General features: G+C 53.4%; 4 protein-coding genes across 4 annotated transcripts; 2 read left to right on the top strand and 2 right to left on the bottom strand.

Moving 5' to 3' along the window:
• Positions 1-2,723: 2,723 nt before the first annotated feature.
• ISF_01227 (phospholipase C) lies at positions 2,724-4,935 on the bottom strand (the record flags this gene model as incomplete). The annotated part of the gene is made up of 4 exons (XM_018844834.1): positions 2,724-2,901; positions 2,963-4,149; positions 4,252-4,443; positions 4,528-4,935. 4 exons carry the CDS (start codon positions 4,933-4,935, stop codon positions 2,724-2,726), a joined length of 1,965 nt encoding a protein of 654 aa, XP_018707600.1.
• Positions 4,936-8,313: 3,378 nt separating this feature from the next.
• ISF_01226 (hypothetical protein) lies at positions 8,314-8,511 on the top strand (the record flags this gene model as incomplete). Its single annotated transcript, XM_018844833.1, has 1 exon — positions 8,314-8,511. The coding sequence occupies one exon, from the start codon at positions 8,314-8,316 to the stop codon at positions 8,509-8,511; it is 198 nt and encodes a 65-aa protein (XP_018707599.1).
• Positions 8,512-11,687: 3,176 nt separating this feature from the next.
• On the top strand, positions 11,688-14,348 carry ISF_01225 (hypothetical protein; the record flags this gene model as incomplete). Its single annotated transcript, XM_018844832.1, has 1 exon — positions 11,688-14,348. The coding sequence occupies one exon, from the start codon at positions 11,688-11,690 to the stop codon at positions 14,346-14,348; it is 2,661 nt and encodes an 886-aa protein (XP_018707598.1).
• Positions 14,349-14,526: 178 nt separating this feature from the next.
• ISF_01224 (Glycoside hydrolase, family 35) lies at positions 14,527-17,961 on the bottom strand (the record flags this gene model as incomplete). Its single annotated transcript, XM_018844831.1, has 8 exons — positions 14,527-15,875; positions 15,944-16,535; positions 16,596-16,664; positions 16,711-16,845; positions 16,908-17,003; positions 17,053-17,085; positions 17,141-17,387; positions 17,453-17,961. 8 exons carry the CDS (start codon positions 17,959-17,961, stop codon positions 14,527-14,529), a joined length of 3,030 nt encoding a protein of 1,009 aa, XP_018707597.1.
• Between the last annotated feature and the right edge of the window lie 95 nt (positions 17,962-18,056).

The following is an 18,056-nucleotide window of genomic DNA, read 5'->3' as shown; positions in this document are numbered from 1 at the left end:
TCAACAACGTACAGTTTCCACGCCGAGAAATGAGGTTAGTTTGTCTCGCCCTATCGACTAGTGTGGTATGCGATTCACATCCAGCTAACAAGACATACACGCAACACCGACCGCGGAGCCTCTATTTCACCATTCGTTTCATCGCCGGTTGGCTAGTGCTGGCAGTGCATTCTCACCACTGCCACCATTGACTCAGCCATGTCAGAGTTTGATCTACGAATGTACATGAATAAAAGCTACATGCGCAACCTTGACAACTGGCAAACTCCCGATCCAAAGCTACTATCGCCGTTTGGCCTCCGAGGTAGCGAGGATAGTCCACTGTAAACCACTGGATGCTTCTCGGATGGGGCGCTGGACAACGCCAGGCAGAAAGAAGAGGAGGTCCCCAGAAACAGCGCAATGGCCACAAGGCTGGGGCTGCACTTTAAAAGTGTCTCAGTTTCCTCATTCAACTCCAAGAGAAGAAAAGAAGCAAGTTCTCTAAGCAATGTTTCAGGGGTCCCATGCCACTATGATGGAAGCAGTCTCACGGGCTTCTTTCCGCCTTTTGCGGCTCAGTTCTGGGATGCTTGACCTTGGGTGTATGTTGGCTGTGTATTGGCGCAGCGACATAAAAAGAGCAGTCGTCGGAGCCACTTCAATATCCACCAGTGAATTCAACGTGGAAAGAGGCAACAACAGAGCAGCAGTCCAGGATTGGGAAACAGAGGTGTCAACAAAAAGGGGTGTGAAACAAGAATGTCAAGCGCGCTGCGTTGGCCCCTGCAACGAGTTGCGGTGGCCCTCATTCGTTGTGGCTATGGAGGGGAAGGGAAAACGGACGCACAGAGGTAACGCAGGCAAGATGGAGTTGAACTGGGTCAGGGATAATGGCACAAGAAAGGGACGAATACTAACCTGACAGGGTAAGGTATCTGCGTGAAGCGGAGCTTGACAGGAGGGACCGGAGAAGGGATGGGAAAGTAACAATATGCTTTTCCCATCACCATACACCATACACCACACACCATCACAATCAAATAGCTGATCCCTACTCGGGGAAACGAACCGCCTCCGTCCCCAGCTGAATGCCAGCCTTTACCACGAAAGCTCTGTACTTGCCAGTACAAATTTTGCATCTTTTTTTAAACTTTGCTTTTTACTTCGCTTTTTCTCCAGTCTTTTCACCGTCGCAGCGAGCGTTATAACGGGGGAAGAGGGGTCGACGCTGGGCAGGAAGACGACATTATTCGTACCACGGCTCGGCCCTCTGGCTTCCGGGGCGATTGGCGTTTGTGGCTCAAGTGGACTTCTGGGCCGTCATTGCTTTTTTTTCCTTCTTCTTGAACTTTGACCTGGCACTAATTTATTCACTAGACAGGTGGGAAGGCTGAGCCGGTTATTTCGAGTGGGTAAAGCTCCTGACAGACGCCCTCTCAGCATAATACTCCCGAAATAGAGCATCTGCAGTTTCATGCGCCACGAACGTGAAATTAATTTAATTAAGGGGAGAAAGAAGACGACCAGGAATATCAGTTTCTTGTTTTCCATGTCGCAAGAATCGCTGACACCGGAAAGTTCGGGCCGCACCTCGGAATGTGTTCCCGTCTAAGCCGGGGAAACGTGTTGAAGAGAAAGAGAAAGGAAGAGAGAAGATGGCGGGTTTAAGGTTTACTGTCATGTTCCATCTAAGGAGCTGAAAAATGAGCCCGGCAGAGACGAGCACAGCTCCCAGATGATTTTTTTTTTCCGGCGCGGCTATAAACTTTCTACGCCATCGCCATCGGGGACGATGTTCACGATAAGTCCCCGAGGATGAGGATTTTATTTTTATTTTTATTTTCTTTCTTTTTTCATTTTTGAGTTGCGTCTCGTCGGGAACGTCCCCTCTTTTGGGCAGGTCGTTTCGACCACGGACAATGCATGCCCTTGTTTCTGGCCTCATTTCTGCTTGGAACCTTGGCAATCTCGTCGTATCTCACTTTTTTGTTCCTCTTTCGTGACTGACGCATTACGAGAAACGCCTCGTGCGGCGGCTGCATGACCCGATCCCCGCGATCCATCTAACTAGGCAATGCAGCTCCGAACCGTAACCATTTGTTGGTCGCCGACAATCACACCACCCCGCCCCTGACATGACCCTGGACCGTGATCCTGGCTCTTCTTCGTCGTCGTCGCGATTACAGAGTGGGAGGCTTGACAGCGCGGATCGGTAGGGGAGGGGGGAATGGATGTTGATGACAGCTGAAAAAAAAGAAAAATTGGAGAATGAAAAAACTTTTCGGTCCCTTTGACGGGTTTTATATGCAGGAAAAAGGTTATTTAATGGGTAGCTTCGGCTGTCGTGGCGAGATGGACATCAAGATATGTACTGTACGTCCGGCAGTTGGTTTGGTGAGTATTCGTAGGACCGAATGCGGTTGAAAACCTTAATCATGGCTTGTGATTTGCAAAAGTAACTAGCTATAGATGTGGTATCTGGCTCAATGAACCTAAATGGCTAAGAAAACACAAAATAGACAACAATGCTTGTGGGGTGATGTCCCCATGAATGCACCCGTACTCCTGGATTCTGGCGCAATTTATGCACGAAAGAAAGATAGTGTAATCAATGGTACAGTGTAATTGTGACAATTTCGATCCCACCCACCCTTGTGCTGGCTAACCAGCCCAAGAACATTTCGGACGCAGAGCAGCGGACATTTGTGGCACATCAAGAAACAGCGAATAGGTCTACTGACTCACCGAAGCTTTTTGACGACCTTGACGAACAACCGGCCCTGTTTAACAGGATGGCCTGCCATATCCATCAACTGGATGAACCGATAGCCTGGTTGGAGCCGGTCCAGTCGTATGCACGCCCATGCCCGCGTCGGCCAGTTGATGACGCCAGTGACGCCCACCTCGTCAATCTTGATTCTGCAATCGTGAGTGTTAGTCCAACCCAGTCTCTAGCTAGCAATACGGCGGCTGAACTTACAGCAGAAAGCTTAACTCCTCCACGACGTGTGGAATGTCATGGAACGTCAGCGTCTCGCCAGATCTGCCAAACGAAGGATGGTCTGACTTGTAGACCTGCGTCTTCTTGGCGTGCGTATCGTCCGTGAGCGTGCTGTCCTTTTTGAAATCTATGAATCTTCCCGTGCGAATCTCGGCCCTGGTAAAGGTGTGCAACGCGGCGCCGTGTCGCTCGGCGTCGTCCCCGGCGCCCTTGACGGGTATGTGCTGCGCCTTGAAGATGGTCAGGGCTAGGTCCATGGTGCGTACGGTGGCCGCCTCGTGCTGCGTCTGGCTCGAAGTGTCGGAGTTTCGATAACCAGGCGGCTTGAGAGCCCAGCCCAATTCATCAGCAAACATGCCGTAGTTGAGCATCATGCCATCGTCGGGATACTGCCAGTTCATGGTAACCATCTGCACGCCCTTACGCCAAAAGTAGGCGGGGTTATAATTCGAGCTGTTGACCCTCTTGAGGCCATCTGGATAGCTCCGCATGAAGAAGCTCTTGTTGTGCAAAAACATGGCGCGATGGTGTTTTTGGTCAAGGTTGAAAATGTCGTCCTCGCTTATGGAAAAGATGTGGTTAGGCTGGGCCGCTTGCTTCGTGTCTAGACCTTCGAACTTGACACCTCGAGTATAGATTGCCAGATTTTTGAGCTTTTCATGGATTGGTACTTTCGAATTCGAGTCGTGAGGCGGAGCGGACGTCGCAGAGGCAGACAAGGATTTTCCCAGCTTGGCATGGGGTTGCGGCAATTCGCAGTCATGGCCGAATTCCATCTGTGTTGTCGGCGCGGAGATGGACGTGAAAGGCTGTGACGAGGTTTCGTGTGCCCTCTTGGCCTTGATGAGAATTTTGCCACGCAGCTGCTCCAGCCGCGGTACTTGAGATTGGGGATCGCACTCGTCGTGGGGAGATCCGAGGAGCATGTCTTCCCATACCTCTTCCATGATGTTGACCATGACCTCCTGTTGCTCCAGATCTGCATGCATCTCAAAACTAATGATAACGGGCAGTTCACTGGCCACAAAGGCGGTTTCTCTGATGGCCTCCGCAACTTCGCGAAATCCACAGTAGTAAGTCAACATGGGCCCATGGCGAACTACAGGTTCTCCTTTGGCAATGGGACTGCGACCTCGGGGGGGGCTGCGACCTCTGGGGGCAGGGGCCTGTGGCAGATGCAGACGGTCGGTTCTATCAGCGGTAGTTGGGAATGCGTGTAGGCTCGATTTTGGCGAATCTTCGACTAGAGTGGCACTATTGGCACTCACACTTCTAGAGTGTGAGGCGCTTCCCAGGTATTTCTTCGTGGTTTCGCGAACTTCGTCATAGACGTGCGTCAAAGAGGTCGACGATGCCTGGTGATCATGCATCGCAGCGGGAGACTTTGAGCTTGACCTCGGAGTTGCCGGTTCACCGTTCCAAACGTCAATTTCTATACATCGGCCTCCCTTGAGCAGGACCTTTGGGGAGAGACATGGTCAGTAAAGCTGTAAACACGAGGCTCTATACTCGTGCGTCTGCGGTCTGCGACCTGCTGCACTCACATTTTTGTATGCTTGGGGTGAACTCTTGGACAACACTTGATGTCCCTCCAGGTAGGTATTGTGGCTACTACTTATAAAGTAGTCTGTCAAAGGCCGTGTCAAGTCCTTGTCGGGCAGCGGCGCAGCGGCATTCCAAGAATAGTTGAAGTACCACGTCGCTTGAAAGTCGCCGACTGTATAGCATTTATCTTGTAAGGAGACCGTTTTCTCGCCTTGCATATTGCGGAGGAACTGCTCGAATTTGGCCTTGGATAAAGTCTTGTCGTTGCCTCGCAGCTCATCGTAAATGTCGTTGAGAACGCTAGTGATATCGGCGGGCAAATGGACGGTGCCGGTGCGACTGTCGGCCGGGAACTGGCCCTCCAATGGAGCTGCTTTGGGGGACGCAAAGGCCGTAAATTTGACCATTTTGTGCAACGCGCCGGTCGCTTGGCCGTGTGTATTCCCGAAAATCGACATTGTTCGCATACGGCCGCGCTTGTTTTCGGGGCGAGACTGGCGAGATTTACGACGTGGCTGAAGAGACTTGGTCAGTTATTGATGGGTGATCCAAGGCGCCATTTGTAGGTGCGACTGCGATCGCTCGAACATACCCAAAGGCCGCAAGAGAGCGACATGGTGGCCTGACGGCGCAGCCGAGGCGCGTTCGCAGACAAGACTCGCTGGCAGTTTGCGGGGTGGTAGGCCAGGCAGCGACGCAGGTCAACGATAGCAGTAGCGCAGCCTCGTCAAGCTGAGACGTATGTAGAATGCACGACATGCAGCGTGTAGGTGCTAATGCAGCCCGCACAAGAAGTGAGAAAGGGCGAAGAGAAAAGCAGCGAACGGCCTAGTTTTGTTGCTGGAAGGGGCGAAGTGAGAGGGAAGTCTCTCATTTGCGACTAAGAGAGGCCATGATTATAATTGAACTGGCCAGGCGGATCTTCCCTGAACGGATACGGGATGGGTACGGGGCGACAAGCAAGTGGTCTTCAGCCTTTGGCAGGTCGGATGAGGCTGTGGACTAGTTTTGTTGTTAGGCTTGTTCGGTGGACGACGGCGTCAACGGGACGGACGGACGGCTCTTCCCAGTGGGTGGTGGCCGGGGCAGTGCTGACCACCAAAGATTCAGCTCTGAGTCGCGTGCTGGGTGTACTGGGGCAGTGGTTCAATGTTGTGGATGGACGACGCTGACGAGGCTTGGGCTTGAGTCGTCCGGTGGACGATGCAATTGGCGGTGATTGGATGGAGGGAAAGTGAGGCGGTTTGAAAAGAGTGCAACTTTGATACCGGGCGGCACTTGGCAATGCGTGCAAGATGGCAGAAGTCGGATTGCCCGTGGCATGGAATGAAGGGATGAAGGAAGATCATGCAAACAGAGCCCTGCCGTCCTGCAATAATAAATGTCCCTGGACGATACATGAACCTACAGTGGGTTTCTGTATGTACATACTGTACATAGCCCCCTCAAGGTACCTGTCAGTGCATGCATAGAGGTATCTTGATTCTTGATGCCTATTGGGGAGGTTGTCTCCGGCCCGTTATTTAGTACCGAGATACTATGGGCACTCTGCGATTTGTACCCCTAAACCCCTAAGCCTGCTCCTGTAACCTGTATTCCGTTCTTGGAACAATAACTACCTATTATCTAAACCATGAAATGTTGAAGATGTGTTGGAAGCCGAAGCCCCGTGTCAACTACTGTTCCTATCGTGCCTGCGGCTAGCACCGAGTACCTACAGTACATATGTATGTACTGTACATACATACATACTACTGATACGGGCACTCACATAATGAAGTGCCCGCAGACTTGACTCCCCCACTCAGCCCCCTCAGGCCCGCTGGCTGGTGAGTGGCACTGCCTGTACGCCCAAAATTCAAGAATGCAGATCCACATCTTGGCCGATGTGAATAGCAACTATCTTGTAGCCTTGCATTGTACCGCTTCGTATTTTCCATGACAAAAGCTGGCACCGCTGTAGAGTGCGTGCCGAGTTGTGCGTAGATATTGAGGTCAAAATCAGTGCCTACGGAAGTGCGGCAACTCGTTTCCAGCTCAAAGGCTTGCCTTCTGCCTCAAAACCAAGGCACCCGTTTTGTAAACTTCAACACTGATTGCGGATGCGGATGGCGCACCAAGTTCCTCCTTGCACCGGCAATCTCAATCTCAACATGCCAATCTTATTCTCGTCAAGAACTGGGAACAGTCCCCGACGCGTAGCGCTGAAATCAAACACGCTGCCCTTGTCCATTCGAATACGCATCTGGGCCAGCCAGTTTATCTCACCTCGGCCGGAGTCGCTGTGGAATGGGCAACGTCATCCGCCTGCCGTTTAGGAAGGTCATCAAGCTCAACACCACCTGGGACGAGGTAGAGGCCATGCATTTTGTCCGCGGTCATACATCGGTACCTGTCCCCAAGGTCTACGATGTATATGAGCGGCCTGATGGTGCTATTCATGTAGTCATGGGATGAGTCCAAGGCAGTGACATCGCCTACTCGGCCATGGGCCCAGAACAAACTCGTGCGTTTGGCGAGCAGCTTTCTGCCTGTCTCCACCAACTACGAAACCTCGAACCACCCGCGGAGGACTTCATCGGATCGGTGAATAGAGGATCGCTACTGGACCACCGGGCTTGTCATATTCACTTCGGGCTCTTCCATTGCGTGGGCGACTTTCAGTCGTACCTACGTCTCGGCGGGCCTCTTTATGCATGGCTATACGACTCAGTGGTCAAGACAGTTCATGGAAGATCGGATGAATGCCGCGTCAAGTTCACACATGCTGATCTCAGCCCAAGAAACATTCAATACCACAACGGGCGCATCACCGGCATCATTGACTGGGAAACCGCGGGCTGGTACCCTGAATACTGGGAGTATACTAAGATGTGGTTTGTCGATCGTCCCGCTCATCAGGAGTTCTTTAAGGCCATAGAGGGCAATTCGACAATTGAAATGTATCCGGAGGAGCTTAAAGCTGAACGGGATATTTGACGACGCCTTAGCCCCTGGGCATATGACGATTACTATGGAAACCAGAAAATATTGCTGCATTCAATAAATCCATTACTGGCACGCAAGGCCAGCGTGGAGAAAGTGCGGTTAGTGATCGTTAAGACTGTATGAGGAGTGAAGCTGAATCGCAGATTTGGCTTGGCCGGCGATAGTTGAGGATACCACGTCAACTAATAACCACGCGAGAAGTTTTGGACCACTTCTTCTATATATAGAAGAAAATATAAAACAGGTAACAATACTCCATGTCACGTTCTTAAAGCCCGAGATGGGCTCCCAGCGCAGCAGATGCGTGCCTTGGCAAGCTCTGCAGCTTTACACTATAGGAACTTTTCCAGAGAAACAACCAGCAACCGGGTCCCGGACGCCGAACCGGTTGAGTTCTTGTTTGGCATGTAGGTGGTCGCTGCCTGAAATGACACAGCGACTTGTCACGCCCGGCTGTTTCTCCTATAAGGCCTCGATTTGATGGCAGGGTGTAAGAACGTTTGGCCCTGCCAAGACCCTATGCCAACCGACTTTCTGCCCTGAGTTCGGTATGGTATCATGCCCCAGTTTATAGTGAGACTCCTCCTGCTACTCCTGCGAATGGTCAAGGTCAGCTCTGCATCATGCCAGGCAACAAGTATCGAGTTTCGGTCGCAGCCTTCACGCGCGATGGCATCACGAAGGACGCTTCTTTGGAGGCAACGTACGGTCACGCCATGTATCATTGGTCTATCTGGGTGGAGCCAAAGAACAGCAACGGATCAGGACGTATATATCAAGTCGAGGAACATGAGACCATGAACAGCGCGACTGGCCCAATTCCCGGAGGCTGGAAGTTTGGCTTGCGTGACTCCATTTCCATGGCCAGCAGCCGTCTAGTTGGGCGGATAATGATCGGAAAACTTCCAGCCGGTAGGGGTTTCCCGGAGACTGAAGCTCTTCTGAGTCAGGTTCCGCTACCAGCCGAAATCAATGAAGATAACTGTCTCAGTTGAACGAAAGATGGAATCCATCTACTACAGAGGTACCAGCTTCCTGGGCAGAGGCGTTCAATGTGGACGAGCTCATAGAGTTCGCTTATGATCGCATCAAGGCCTGGCATGGTACAAATCACTGCATGTACAAGGACAAGAAGGAAACCTACGTGAAGAGGAAGTTTTGATCAAGTAACTTCCTTGATACTCGGCTTGTAAAATCCCAGGGGATCATCTAAGCTGTCGTGGGTGCGAAATGCACAGCTACCGCTCCGGGGGCGAGCATGTATCACCGGATGTTTCCCAATACGATATATTTCTAAGCCATGACGCTCTAGAAAATGCCTGCTGTTCATTAGTTAGGAAGAAAAGACGCTGGGAAGCAAGATTCCCATACACACACCCAATGGTGCGATTGCATTTGCTTGCCAAAGCCATAGGACTACAGAAAATGAACCAAAACACCCAGTGTTGAAATATCTGAACGGAGCGCAGTATCAATAAGGGTACTCCTTGACTGAATGTTATGATCCACCATGGTGAATCCAGAATGCACGAGATTCCCGAGAGCTTGGGCTGTGATCCGTGATCGCACCGTGATCCGCACCGTGATCCACATCCCCCTCACAGCATCGTTTATCGCTTTTCCCCATCTTCTACAATACATGCATGGTGAAAGCTAGGGCATTTTTGCTTAAACGACACTACAGAGTCGTTATTTCCAACCATAGCAGCCATGCGTAAGCTTCATCTCCGTATTCTGTCTCCAGCAATCTCAGCACTTAAGAAGTTCTCTTGACTCAGTCATGAGCGAAGTCCGAGCTCGCCGTTTATATAGCCGCAATATCACGACAGCCCTTATTTATTTTATCCCATTAGCTTTTGATAGAGCCGGCTTTCTATTCTGAAAGGAAGCGTAGATGTTACCGAACTTATCATATGGAGTAAAAAGGATTGCTTATCAGGCCATTGCGAATGCACAACCGTGGCTACCTGCTAAATCTACTCTTTTTGAAGTCGCTGTGCGGCCTTCTCAGTCAGTCTCGACCACATATAGAGCCGGGTGCCAAGAGGTCGCGGTGATTTGAGATGAAAATAATTCTTCTGCCTGTTTTTATCTCAATCTTAGGGAATTGCCTCTTGAACCTGACCGCCAACCTACGGCCGCTGGGTGTTAGCTATGTCTGAATGTATTGTACCTTGTATGTACATGTAGCATCGCACTTGTTTATACCTACACAAGAGGAGTAAAAGGAGGAATACCGATTGGGTGATAGCTTAGTATTTTATGCAGCGGGGTTCTAGTTATTTCTGATTTACTGTATTTACATTTGGACTGTCAGAAAAGGTGACAAGGTTAGAGAATATGCATTATCTACATTACCTAATTAACTTAGTTGTAGCAGGCCAGGGCAGCTTACCAGGGTGCCTAACACTTCTGAAACCAGGTACCTTGGTACGTTACCAGCGACAGTCAGCCCGTCACCTTCTGCCACACCTTTGCGCTGCCTCATAATACGAGTATTTTACTACAGCAAGACCGTCATCGACGCTTCTGCGCCATCCTGAGACGCCATCCTATTACTACGGAAGCTGAATCCAAGGATAAATCATGGGGCTTTAGCCATGTGTTTACCTGGACGGCCTTGAGTTATCACCGAAGCCACCCCCGTTTAGTCAGTTCCTACCCTGTAGTTGGTTCCTCTCCCCAACATGGTATATTTGGTCGGACCTCAAGGTATCTGTTCTACCGTTCTAGGTATCTTAAGTACACAACTATCGTAGCAATAGCCAAGTTACCTACATAGCGGGGGACAAACACATGGTGCTACCCACGCATGCACGGCCCAACGCAATAGCACGTCGTGCTATACCCCTCCAGCCCATTGTTTGTCCTGCGGCACTCCTGCGGCATTATCACTATTACTGATTTTGGCGACTGAGCTACGGGGATCGCCCGATATTATATCCAAGCACGCCAGGTAATAGCATGGCGCGTGGGGGCTGGATCGATGCTGGACCAAAAGCCGACCAACCCCAGCTTCATTTTTCAAGGGAATATGTCGCCATCAATGGTCAGCACGCGGGGTCGAGGGGCCTGGAACATATACTGTATCCTATACTATATCACTCTTTGCGGGACTGGGAATAACGCGATAGTGAGTGTTACTCAAAGTACGTCTTCGTGGGATGCTCACACCCACTGTTCAGAACCAACGGCATACTGAACTCACAGATCTGTCTAAAACTGGAGATAAGCTTCCATAATCAGTTTCATTTACCTTTTGGGCTTACCTGTAACTCTATCGCGTGCGTGATGAGCCAAGAAGGCAACATATCAGATGAGTTGCGACTGCTGAGTCCATGCGGTAGGATGCGACAGGAATCGCCTGTCGCATGGTAACATCTATTCCCAGAAGCTCAGCTGACATTGACGAGCCGAGCAATAGATAAAAGTATGAGTTACATCCCGCTCGATACCGAGTCAGCAAGGCTGCCCGCCTCGTGCAAGTGCATGATCGATTCCCGCCCAGAGGACTGCTTTGAGCGCAACAAAGCGGCGACTGTATAGAGTAGGCTAAGGAATCGCCTAGAAGTAATTGTCTTATCTAGACAAAAAAAACCATCGACAAAAAGAAATAGCCTGACCTCGGAAAGTATAATTTACGTTTTCACGTGCTGGTTCGCGTCGGAAGGAGAGGATGAAACGTGGCGAGTCGAGACGGATGGTCCTTTTGCTGGCAGGATGCCTTTCACAAGGGCAGACGATCAGTGTAAACACAATTCTAAAACAGAAAGCCGAAAATAGCCAGAACCATTGCTCGGACGATTCCGCTCCGCGTGCTCTCGCATGGGTGCATTCTGCAACACTGGGTCCAACACGGGGGGCCGAGCATGAGAACCTTGAAAACGGCATCGCCATAGCATGCATGGACGGATGACCCCTCAAATTGCCGTTTCGCGATTTAGCTTGTTTCACGGAGTCTTGGACTTCATCGTGGCTATTTTTTTGACCTTGTGCTCGTTTGTCTAAATGCAAGTATGCTGCCACTTTCCTTTGATTCATTTCTTTTTTTTTTCTTGGCTGGCTGTTGGGGAGTTGCTTTCATCATTTGTCGTCGTTTTGTCCCCAACATACTGCCTCAGCCACTGTTGGGCTTGGATCCCCCTCCAAGCCACACCTCGTTTTTGCGACAATGGGGAATGTCCCTTCAGCACTCGAGGAGCCGAGAAGCCCATGTCGCCCCCGAAGGCGTCTCTCGAAGCATCAGGCCGTCATCAACTGGGTGCAGGTGGTGGGTGAAAACGACTACCATGTTCATGATGCGCCGACGACGCCACGAAGTGGTGCTGGCTACCGCGGCCTCGACGAAGCGATCCCGACGGTACCAAGTCTCGCGTCGATGCAGGGCCAGGGCCCGTCGCGCATTCATGAACCACCCAACAAGGGAAATTTGACCCTTGCTCGCGGCCAGCATCTCTCAGCCGCAACTGGTGGACACAAGAGTCGACCCAGCCGCCACAGCACGGACGCATTCCACCCACTTCGGAGCGCTCCCGTGTCAGGGAGCGCTCGGGCGGCCAGCATGAAGGAGGGTGACGCGCCGGGAAATGACGTGGAAAAAAACAAGCTGGACGAGCAGTCTTTTTCGTCGCCTCCCGACCTGAGCAGTTCATCGTCGACTGAATCCGGGCGAACTCTGTCCTCAGACTCGGACGCCAGTCGAGAGTCGCCTCATTACATCCCGTATCGGCGCCGCTCCCTGCAACAAATACCCGGCCTCGCCACGCGGCCCGGAAAGGAAGAGATCCGCCGCCGAAACCTGCCAACGTCGCCGCCACATCACCCTTACTCTCCCCCCGACCAGGCTAAGGACAGAGGCGATCCTGCTTCTTCTCTCACCACCACCACCCCCACCCCTGTCCTTGTCCTGAACGACGACGCCAATGACCTCGGCAACGCTTCCGAGGTGGATTACAGGCAACTTGGAAGTATAAAATTTGGCTCCCTCCGTATAACAAATGGCTCGCCCCTTTCAATGCGGAGAGGTGAAGAAACCAGTGCCGACCAATTGGTGGATCTCGACGGCGACATGAATGTGAATCAGGGCTCGTCGAGTGATGCCACCAACGCACATCTTATCTTGCCATCGGAGCCCCCTCCCATCAAACATTTCTCTCCTGCCAATTCAAACTGGTCCCCAGAGAAGCCTCTCAACAACATGCACGTCAGCGAGGCCGTTCGAGGGCGGCAGGGCCGAATGTCGAGCGACACTCCTCGGCCTTCGGTGGAAACAATACGCAATAGAATATCATCTGTCATCGAAGTCATTGGCGATGAGCAATTGAACCTGGTTAGACGACCACGAAGCACACTAGTGACGACAGACGACAGCTCCAGTATATATTCGGATAACCTCATTCCTGTTATGATTTCCGACGACATCGCGGCTGAACAGAACTATATTCATACCGACAACAGCAATGGGCCGCATTTATCTTTTCAATCCTTTCGAGATCTTATTCGACAAAATAGAGTCAAGAGTTATCTGCAGGCAAATAACAAAGCGGCAATCATCAGCAAGCCCTCGCATTCAAGATCAGCATCTAAAGAAGACGCCTCTTCTATAGCTTCGGTGGCAATGAGCCCGGTAAAATCACGCCGCAAGCTGGCCAAGAAGAACCATGGTCCCGCGCCGCCCTCAGCACCATTGCTATCCAGCGCGAATACTCATGATCCCCAGACTGCGCAGCATCGGCCACGAACATCTAGTGGCTATATTGCTGGCGAACCTAGGAAACGTCATGTCGGGAGTCATTCGGATAGCCAAGTACCTCGCATGCGCTCTTCCAGTCTTGAAAAGGTTGCTGTGCCTCGTACCCATCGTCAACCGGAGCCTATACTCCGCAATCGCCAGGAGTCTTATCAGACGACCACAGAGCATGTGCCGATACTTCTTGATAGAGCGAGAGCGACGTCGAGACCGCATGTCAATTTCGAAGGGGATTTGCCCAAGCAAAAGTATAGACCAGCCAGAGTCGAACAACTGCGGCGGTCTCAAACAGCGCAGTTTAAGCCTCTGCCCACACCAAAGCCCGAGTTGCCGCAAAGGCGAAAACCGGTCAGGGTTTCTGCACCGCCACCCATTGTATTTGGGACCCAAGTTTCTCAGGAGAGCCCCGTTGAGGGGCGAAGTACACAGAGCTTGTATCCCCCTATGCCGTCGCAGGTCCAGTCTGATAGGATGCCTCTCGAGGGCCGGCAGTACATGCGAACCCGCGCCGCCGACGACGACACCCCCAAGCTACGCTTGTTCTTCCCCGATAATGACAGCCCGTATGTATCGCCGCTGAGCGACGACGGCGAAGACTTCTGGCCCCTCGACGCGGATTTTCAGCCCCGCGAGGTATCGCCGATACGCCAAGCAAAATCGCTGTCCAACATTCGCAGCGGCGGCGACGATGATGAGCGCGAGACTCGCTCGCCCGCGCCGCCACTGGTCAACACGCCCAGCCGCCGCGCGCAGGAGCTAGCTGAGCGGTGGCAGCAGCAGCAGCAGCAGAGTAAGCAAGTGCAGCAGCAATCGCGCAGGCCGTCGCTGGAGCCGCAGCAGACTCGACCTCCGGCCTTTGACGAGCAAGCTTCCACCGATCGTCCGACGACGGCGAGCGCAATCGACGAGTATTACGGCTCGCCGCTTCTTCTTGTCAAGCGGGACAGCAGCCTCCCGCCAATGGTCTATCGCAACGGGACGCGCAGAGGCGCCGAGATTTCTTCGGCAGTGTGGCGGCCGCCGTATCGCGTCTTGCATAGCTACTATTCGCCAGCATATAGCAACGCGCCAATATGGGGGTAATAGAGATGAAGAGACTATGTGTTGGATAGGAATAGAACGGGATAGAGGTGTAACGAAGGATCGTGCCATGGATGGGTTTATGAGTATAACATATAAATTAATTTAAAATAAGAGGATTCCAAAATTTAATCCACATAATTACCACGCAATAAGATTCAACATAAGATGCAGCAAAAAGTTAGAATGCGCCATCGCGCTTGGTATACGACGGCCCCTTGACAAGTTCAACCTTGTTCCTGCTCGTCAAGACTGGCGGACGGGAAGTGAGGGACAGGCCTGGGATCCTGGCGCCGTCACTGTCCATGGCCCAGACGGCGACGCCCAGCCAGTTCTCTCCATTGTAGTTGAGGATGCCCTCGGGCACCGGGAACTCGGTCTGCGGGCCAATGTTGCTCACGTACCTGCCGTACTGGAAGCCGTTGACGTAGAGCAGCGCGCGGTACGTCGGCGCGTTGCCGTCGCCGTCGAAGCGCACCGCGATGGGGATGTCGTACTCGTCGGCGGGGAGGTCCAGGTCGAACTTGGCCGCGTAGTAGCTGACGCCGGCCTCGGCGGTGCCGTTGAACGGCGAGGCCTTGGCGAAGCGGTCGAGCGGCGGCGACGGCTGGTGGTAGCCGCTGCGCTCGAAGAAGAAGCCACCCTCGTTCAGCGGCCCGCGGAAGCGGTCCCGGTAGTCCTCGCCGCCGAGGTTCCCGGCAATCTTCCAGTCGGTGATGGGCGTTGGCCCGCGGGTGCTGTTCGCGGTGGAGTGCAGCTGGTAGTCGAGGATGCCGCGGGGCGCCTTCATGTCATCGTTGCCGGGCGTCAGGTTCTCGTTGAATCCCATGCTGTCGACGACGACCGTCAGCACGTGGCGGCTGCCGGCGGGCTGCGGTGGGATGGTGTGCGTGACGATGACGGTATCCCAGTCCTTGCGGCCGGCAAAGGACCCGACGAAGACGTCGTCGATCCACGCGGCGGCGGCGTAGGCGGTGCCGCCCGACGTGGTGAGCAAGAGCTGGTCCTCATCGCCGGCGGCGGTGAAGGTGCCGCGGAAGAGCAGGGCGCCCGCGTTGAAGCCGTAGTCGGCACCGTACAGCGACACGGGCGTGCGGAGCGGCGCGCCGCGCGGGTTTGGGGTCGCGGTGAGGTTGGCGCGCGTCCAGAGCGCGTCATCGTATGCGGGCCGGATCTCGGGCAGCGAGTCGACGGCGTGCCAGTTGAGGGCACGGAGGTCAGGCAGCGGCACGGAGGTAGGGAGGCGGATGGACGGCGTAGACAGCCAGGTGCCGTCGGCGGTCTTCTTGAAGCGTGTGGGCTTGCCGTTGACGGAGAGCTTGGAGGCGCGTCGGGGCGCCCCGATGACCTCGAGGGAGGTGGTTTGGTTGAAGTCGGCTTGGATGGACACGGTGGCGCCGCTGACGGAGGCGGAGCGGACGAGATAGCCCCCGTTGACGATGATGGTGTCGGGGTTCATCACGGAGCTGCCGTACGCGGAGCCGTCCTTGGGGAGGACCGGCACCCAGTAGTCGTAGGCACTATTGCGATCTATGTGGCGTGGTGTTAGTAGGTGGCCATTTATGTCTAGGGTTTGCGCGAGTTGTTGTTTAACTTACCGAGCATGAACACGGTAAGGTCGCCGATGCGAATGACCTGACGCTCCGGCGTCGGCGTGAACTGGACGATGACGGAGCTGTTTCGCTGCTGATAGGCCACGCTGCTGCCGTAGCTGTCGCCCACCCGCACGGCGTTCTTCAGCGCGAACTCGTGCATCTCGCCGGCGCCGCCGTATAGGATGACAAGTGTCCGATTGTCGAACTTTTGCCAGGTCATGATCTCAGCCGTGGAGTAGAGCAGAGTATAGTCTCCCATCACGTAGTCGGTGACGTGGAACTTGGAGTCGCGGCCGGACAAGGTCAGCCTGCCGCCGGCCTGCGGGATGGACAGCGTTCCTTGCGAGGTAGGCAGCTTCACGACGTACGACGTCGAGTTAAGGCTTTGGTAGTCGGCATGTCGGACGACGAAGTAGTTGCCGGCCTTTTTGGAGAGCATGGGCGTGATAGCAATGTCCTTGCTGTCGCTGTACACACCCGTGGTGGCATCGCCAGGCGTTGTTTCCAGAATGGAGGGGGAAACGCGCATGAACTGCGCTTCCAGCTTCGTCTCAGAGTATTTCTCGCGGTCAATGTAGCGGTCTTCTCGGATGCTCTGTGAAAGAATTAGGTTGACTGGTCTTTCCCAGGCACAGACTGAAAGACAGTAACTCACAGCACCGTAGTCGTACGATGTATACCCATTGGGATGACCTAGGTTTCCCCAGTTGGTGCCGCCAAAGATCTGCCTCCGTTAGACATCCGTCTGTGGCGTCTGTTTTTGCACTTACCATGTAGATGTTGAAGATATTCACACCCGCAGCAAGGTTGTTCTTGTCAAAGACGCGAGAGAATTCGTGGTTCACCAGCTTGTAGCATTGATCAAAGCCGTAGCCACCAAAAGGATCATAAGATCCGCCTTGGAACTGTAATGCATGAAACTTTAGTTCTTAGCTCTCTCTCGAAAGAGAAAAAAAAAGTATTTTACCTCAACTATCGAGAAGGGCGTGCTTGGACTTAGTCGCATGTGCGTCTTGTGCAGGTCGGTGGGCAAGTTACCTGCCGGCCACACATCCGGATGAGCCTACTGTGTGTTAGTCAAAAGAATTGATTATTATCAAGAGATTGCTTACGCAGTCAAATCCAAGGGGATAAGAGTCAAACCCCTAAAAAAAAACAGTTAGTACAGGACTTGTCTCCATCTTCGAAAGTTTTACATACATAAATGTCGACTTCGCCCTCACCGGTGCCAGGCGCACCAGTGCCGCCGGGATAGGAGTCGTTGTCGATCAGCGGCACCACGATGCCGGCCTTGCGAGCCTGGTCAATGACGTACTGCATGTACTTTTTGTTTGGGAACGGGGACACGGAGGCACCGCTGTACTCATTCTCCGGCTGGAACAGAATGACCGGCCCTCCGTTTGTGATTTGGGCCTTGGCGATAATGGCGCCAATGTTGGCCATGTAGCTGTCGTGCCCGGTAGTTAGCCAGACATGGAACACAAGACCCTTACGTGTCGGTCCGCAACTCACTTGTCGGTCGCCGCGAGATAGTCCGGGGCGTCAGTGCGCAGCAGGCCCTTGACGCGCTGCAGCCAGCCCGGGTAGCCGCCGCCGGAGACCTCGGCGTTGATGTACGGCCCCGGCCGGGCGAGCAGGTAGATACCGGCCTTGGTCGCGGCCTCGAAGAAGGGCTCGAGCGCGAAGATGCCGTCGGCGCGGAACTCTCCCGGCTTGCCCTCGAGCAGCGCCCAGTCGACGTAGAAGGAGACAGTGTTGAAGCCCAGCGCGCGGATCTTCTGGAGGACGTCGAGGTAGAGCGAGGGTACCGGCAGGCGGAACGGGTGGACCTCGCCAGAGAAGAGCAGCGCGCGCTCGCCGCGGATGAAGAGCGACTGCGAGTCCCAGGTGATGAGGTCCTGCAGGAGTTCGCGCTTGCCGGGCTCGTGGATCACGTTGTACGATTTGGAGCGACTTCCGAGTGTGAGGCAACGGGTTGCCGGCGCGGCAACAGCCGCCAGCAAGGTAAAAGAAAGCTTCATGACTTGGATAATGAGGAGTTTGTCTGTCTCATTACAGCAGCATATCGCCAAGGACAGGGTCGTGTAGGGGGAGAACTGGCACCGGGCTCCTTTTA

The sequence above is a fragment of the Cordyceps fumosorosea genome (genome assembly GCF_001636725.1).
Source record: "Cordyceps fumosorosea ARSEF 2679 chromosome Unknown scaffold_2, whole genome shotgun sequence".
Taxonomy (NCBI): Eukaryota; Fungi; Ascomycota; class Sordariomycetes; order Hypocreales; family Cordycipitaceae; genus Cordyceps; species Cordyceps fumosorosea.
The sequence above is the reverse complement of the archived record's forward strand: the minus strand, read 5'-3'. Positions and strand labels throughout refer to the sequence as shown.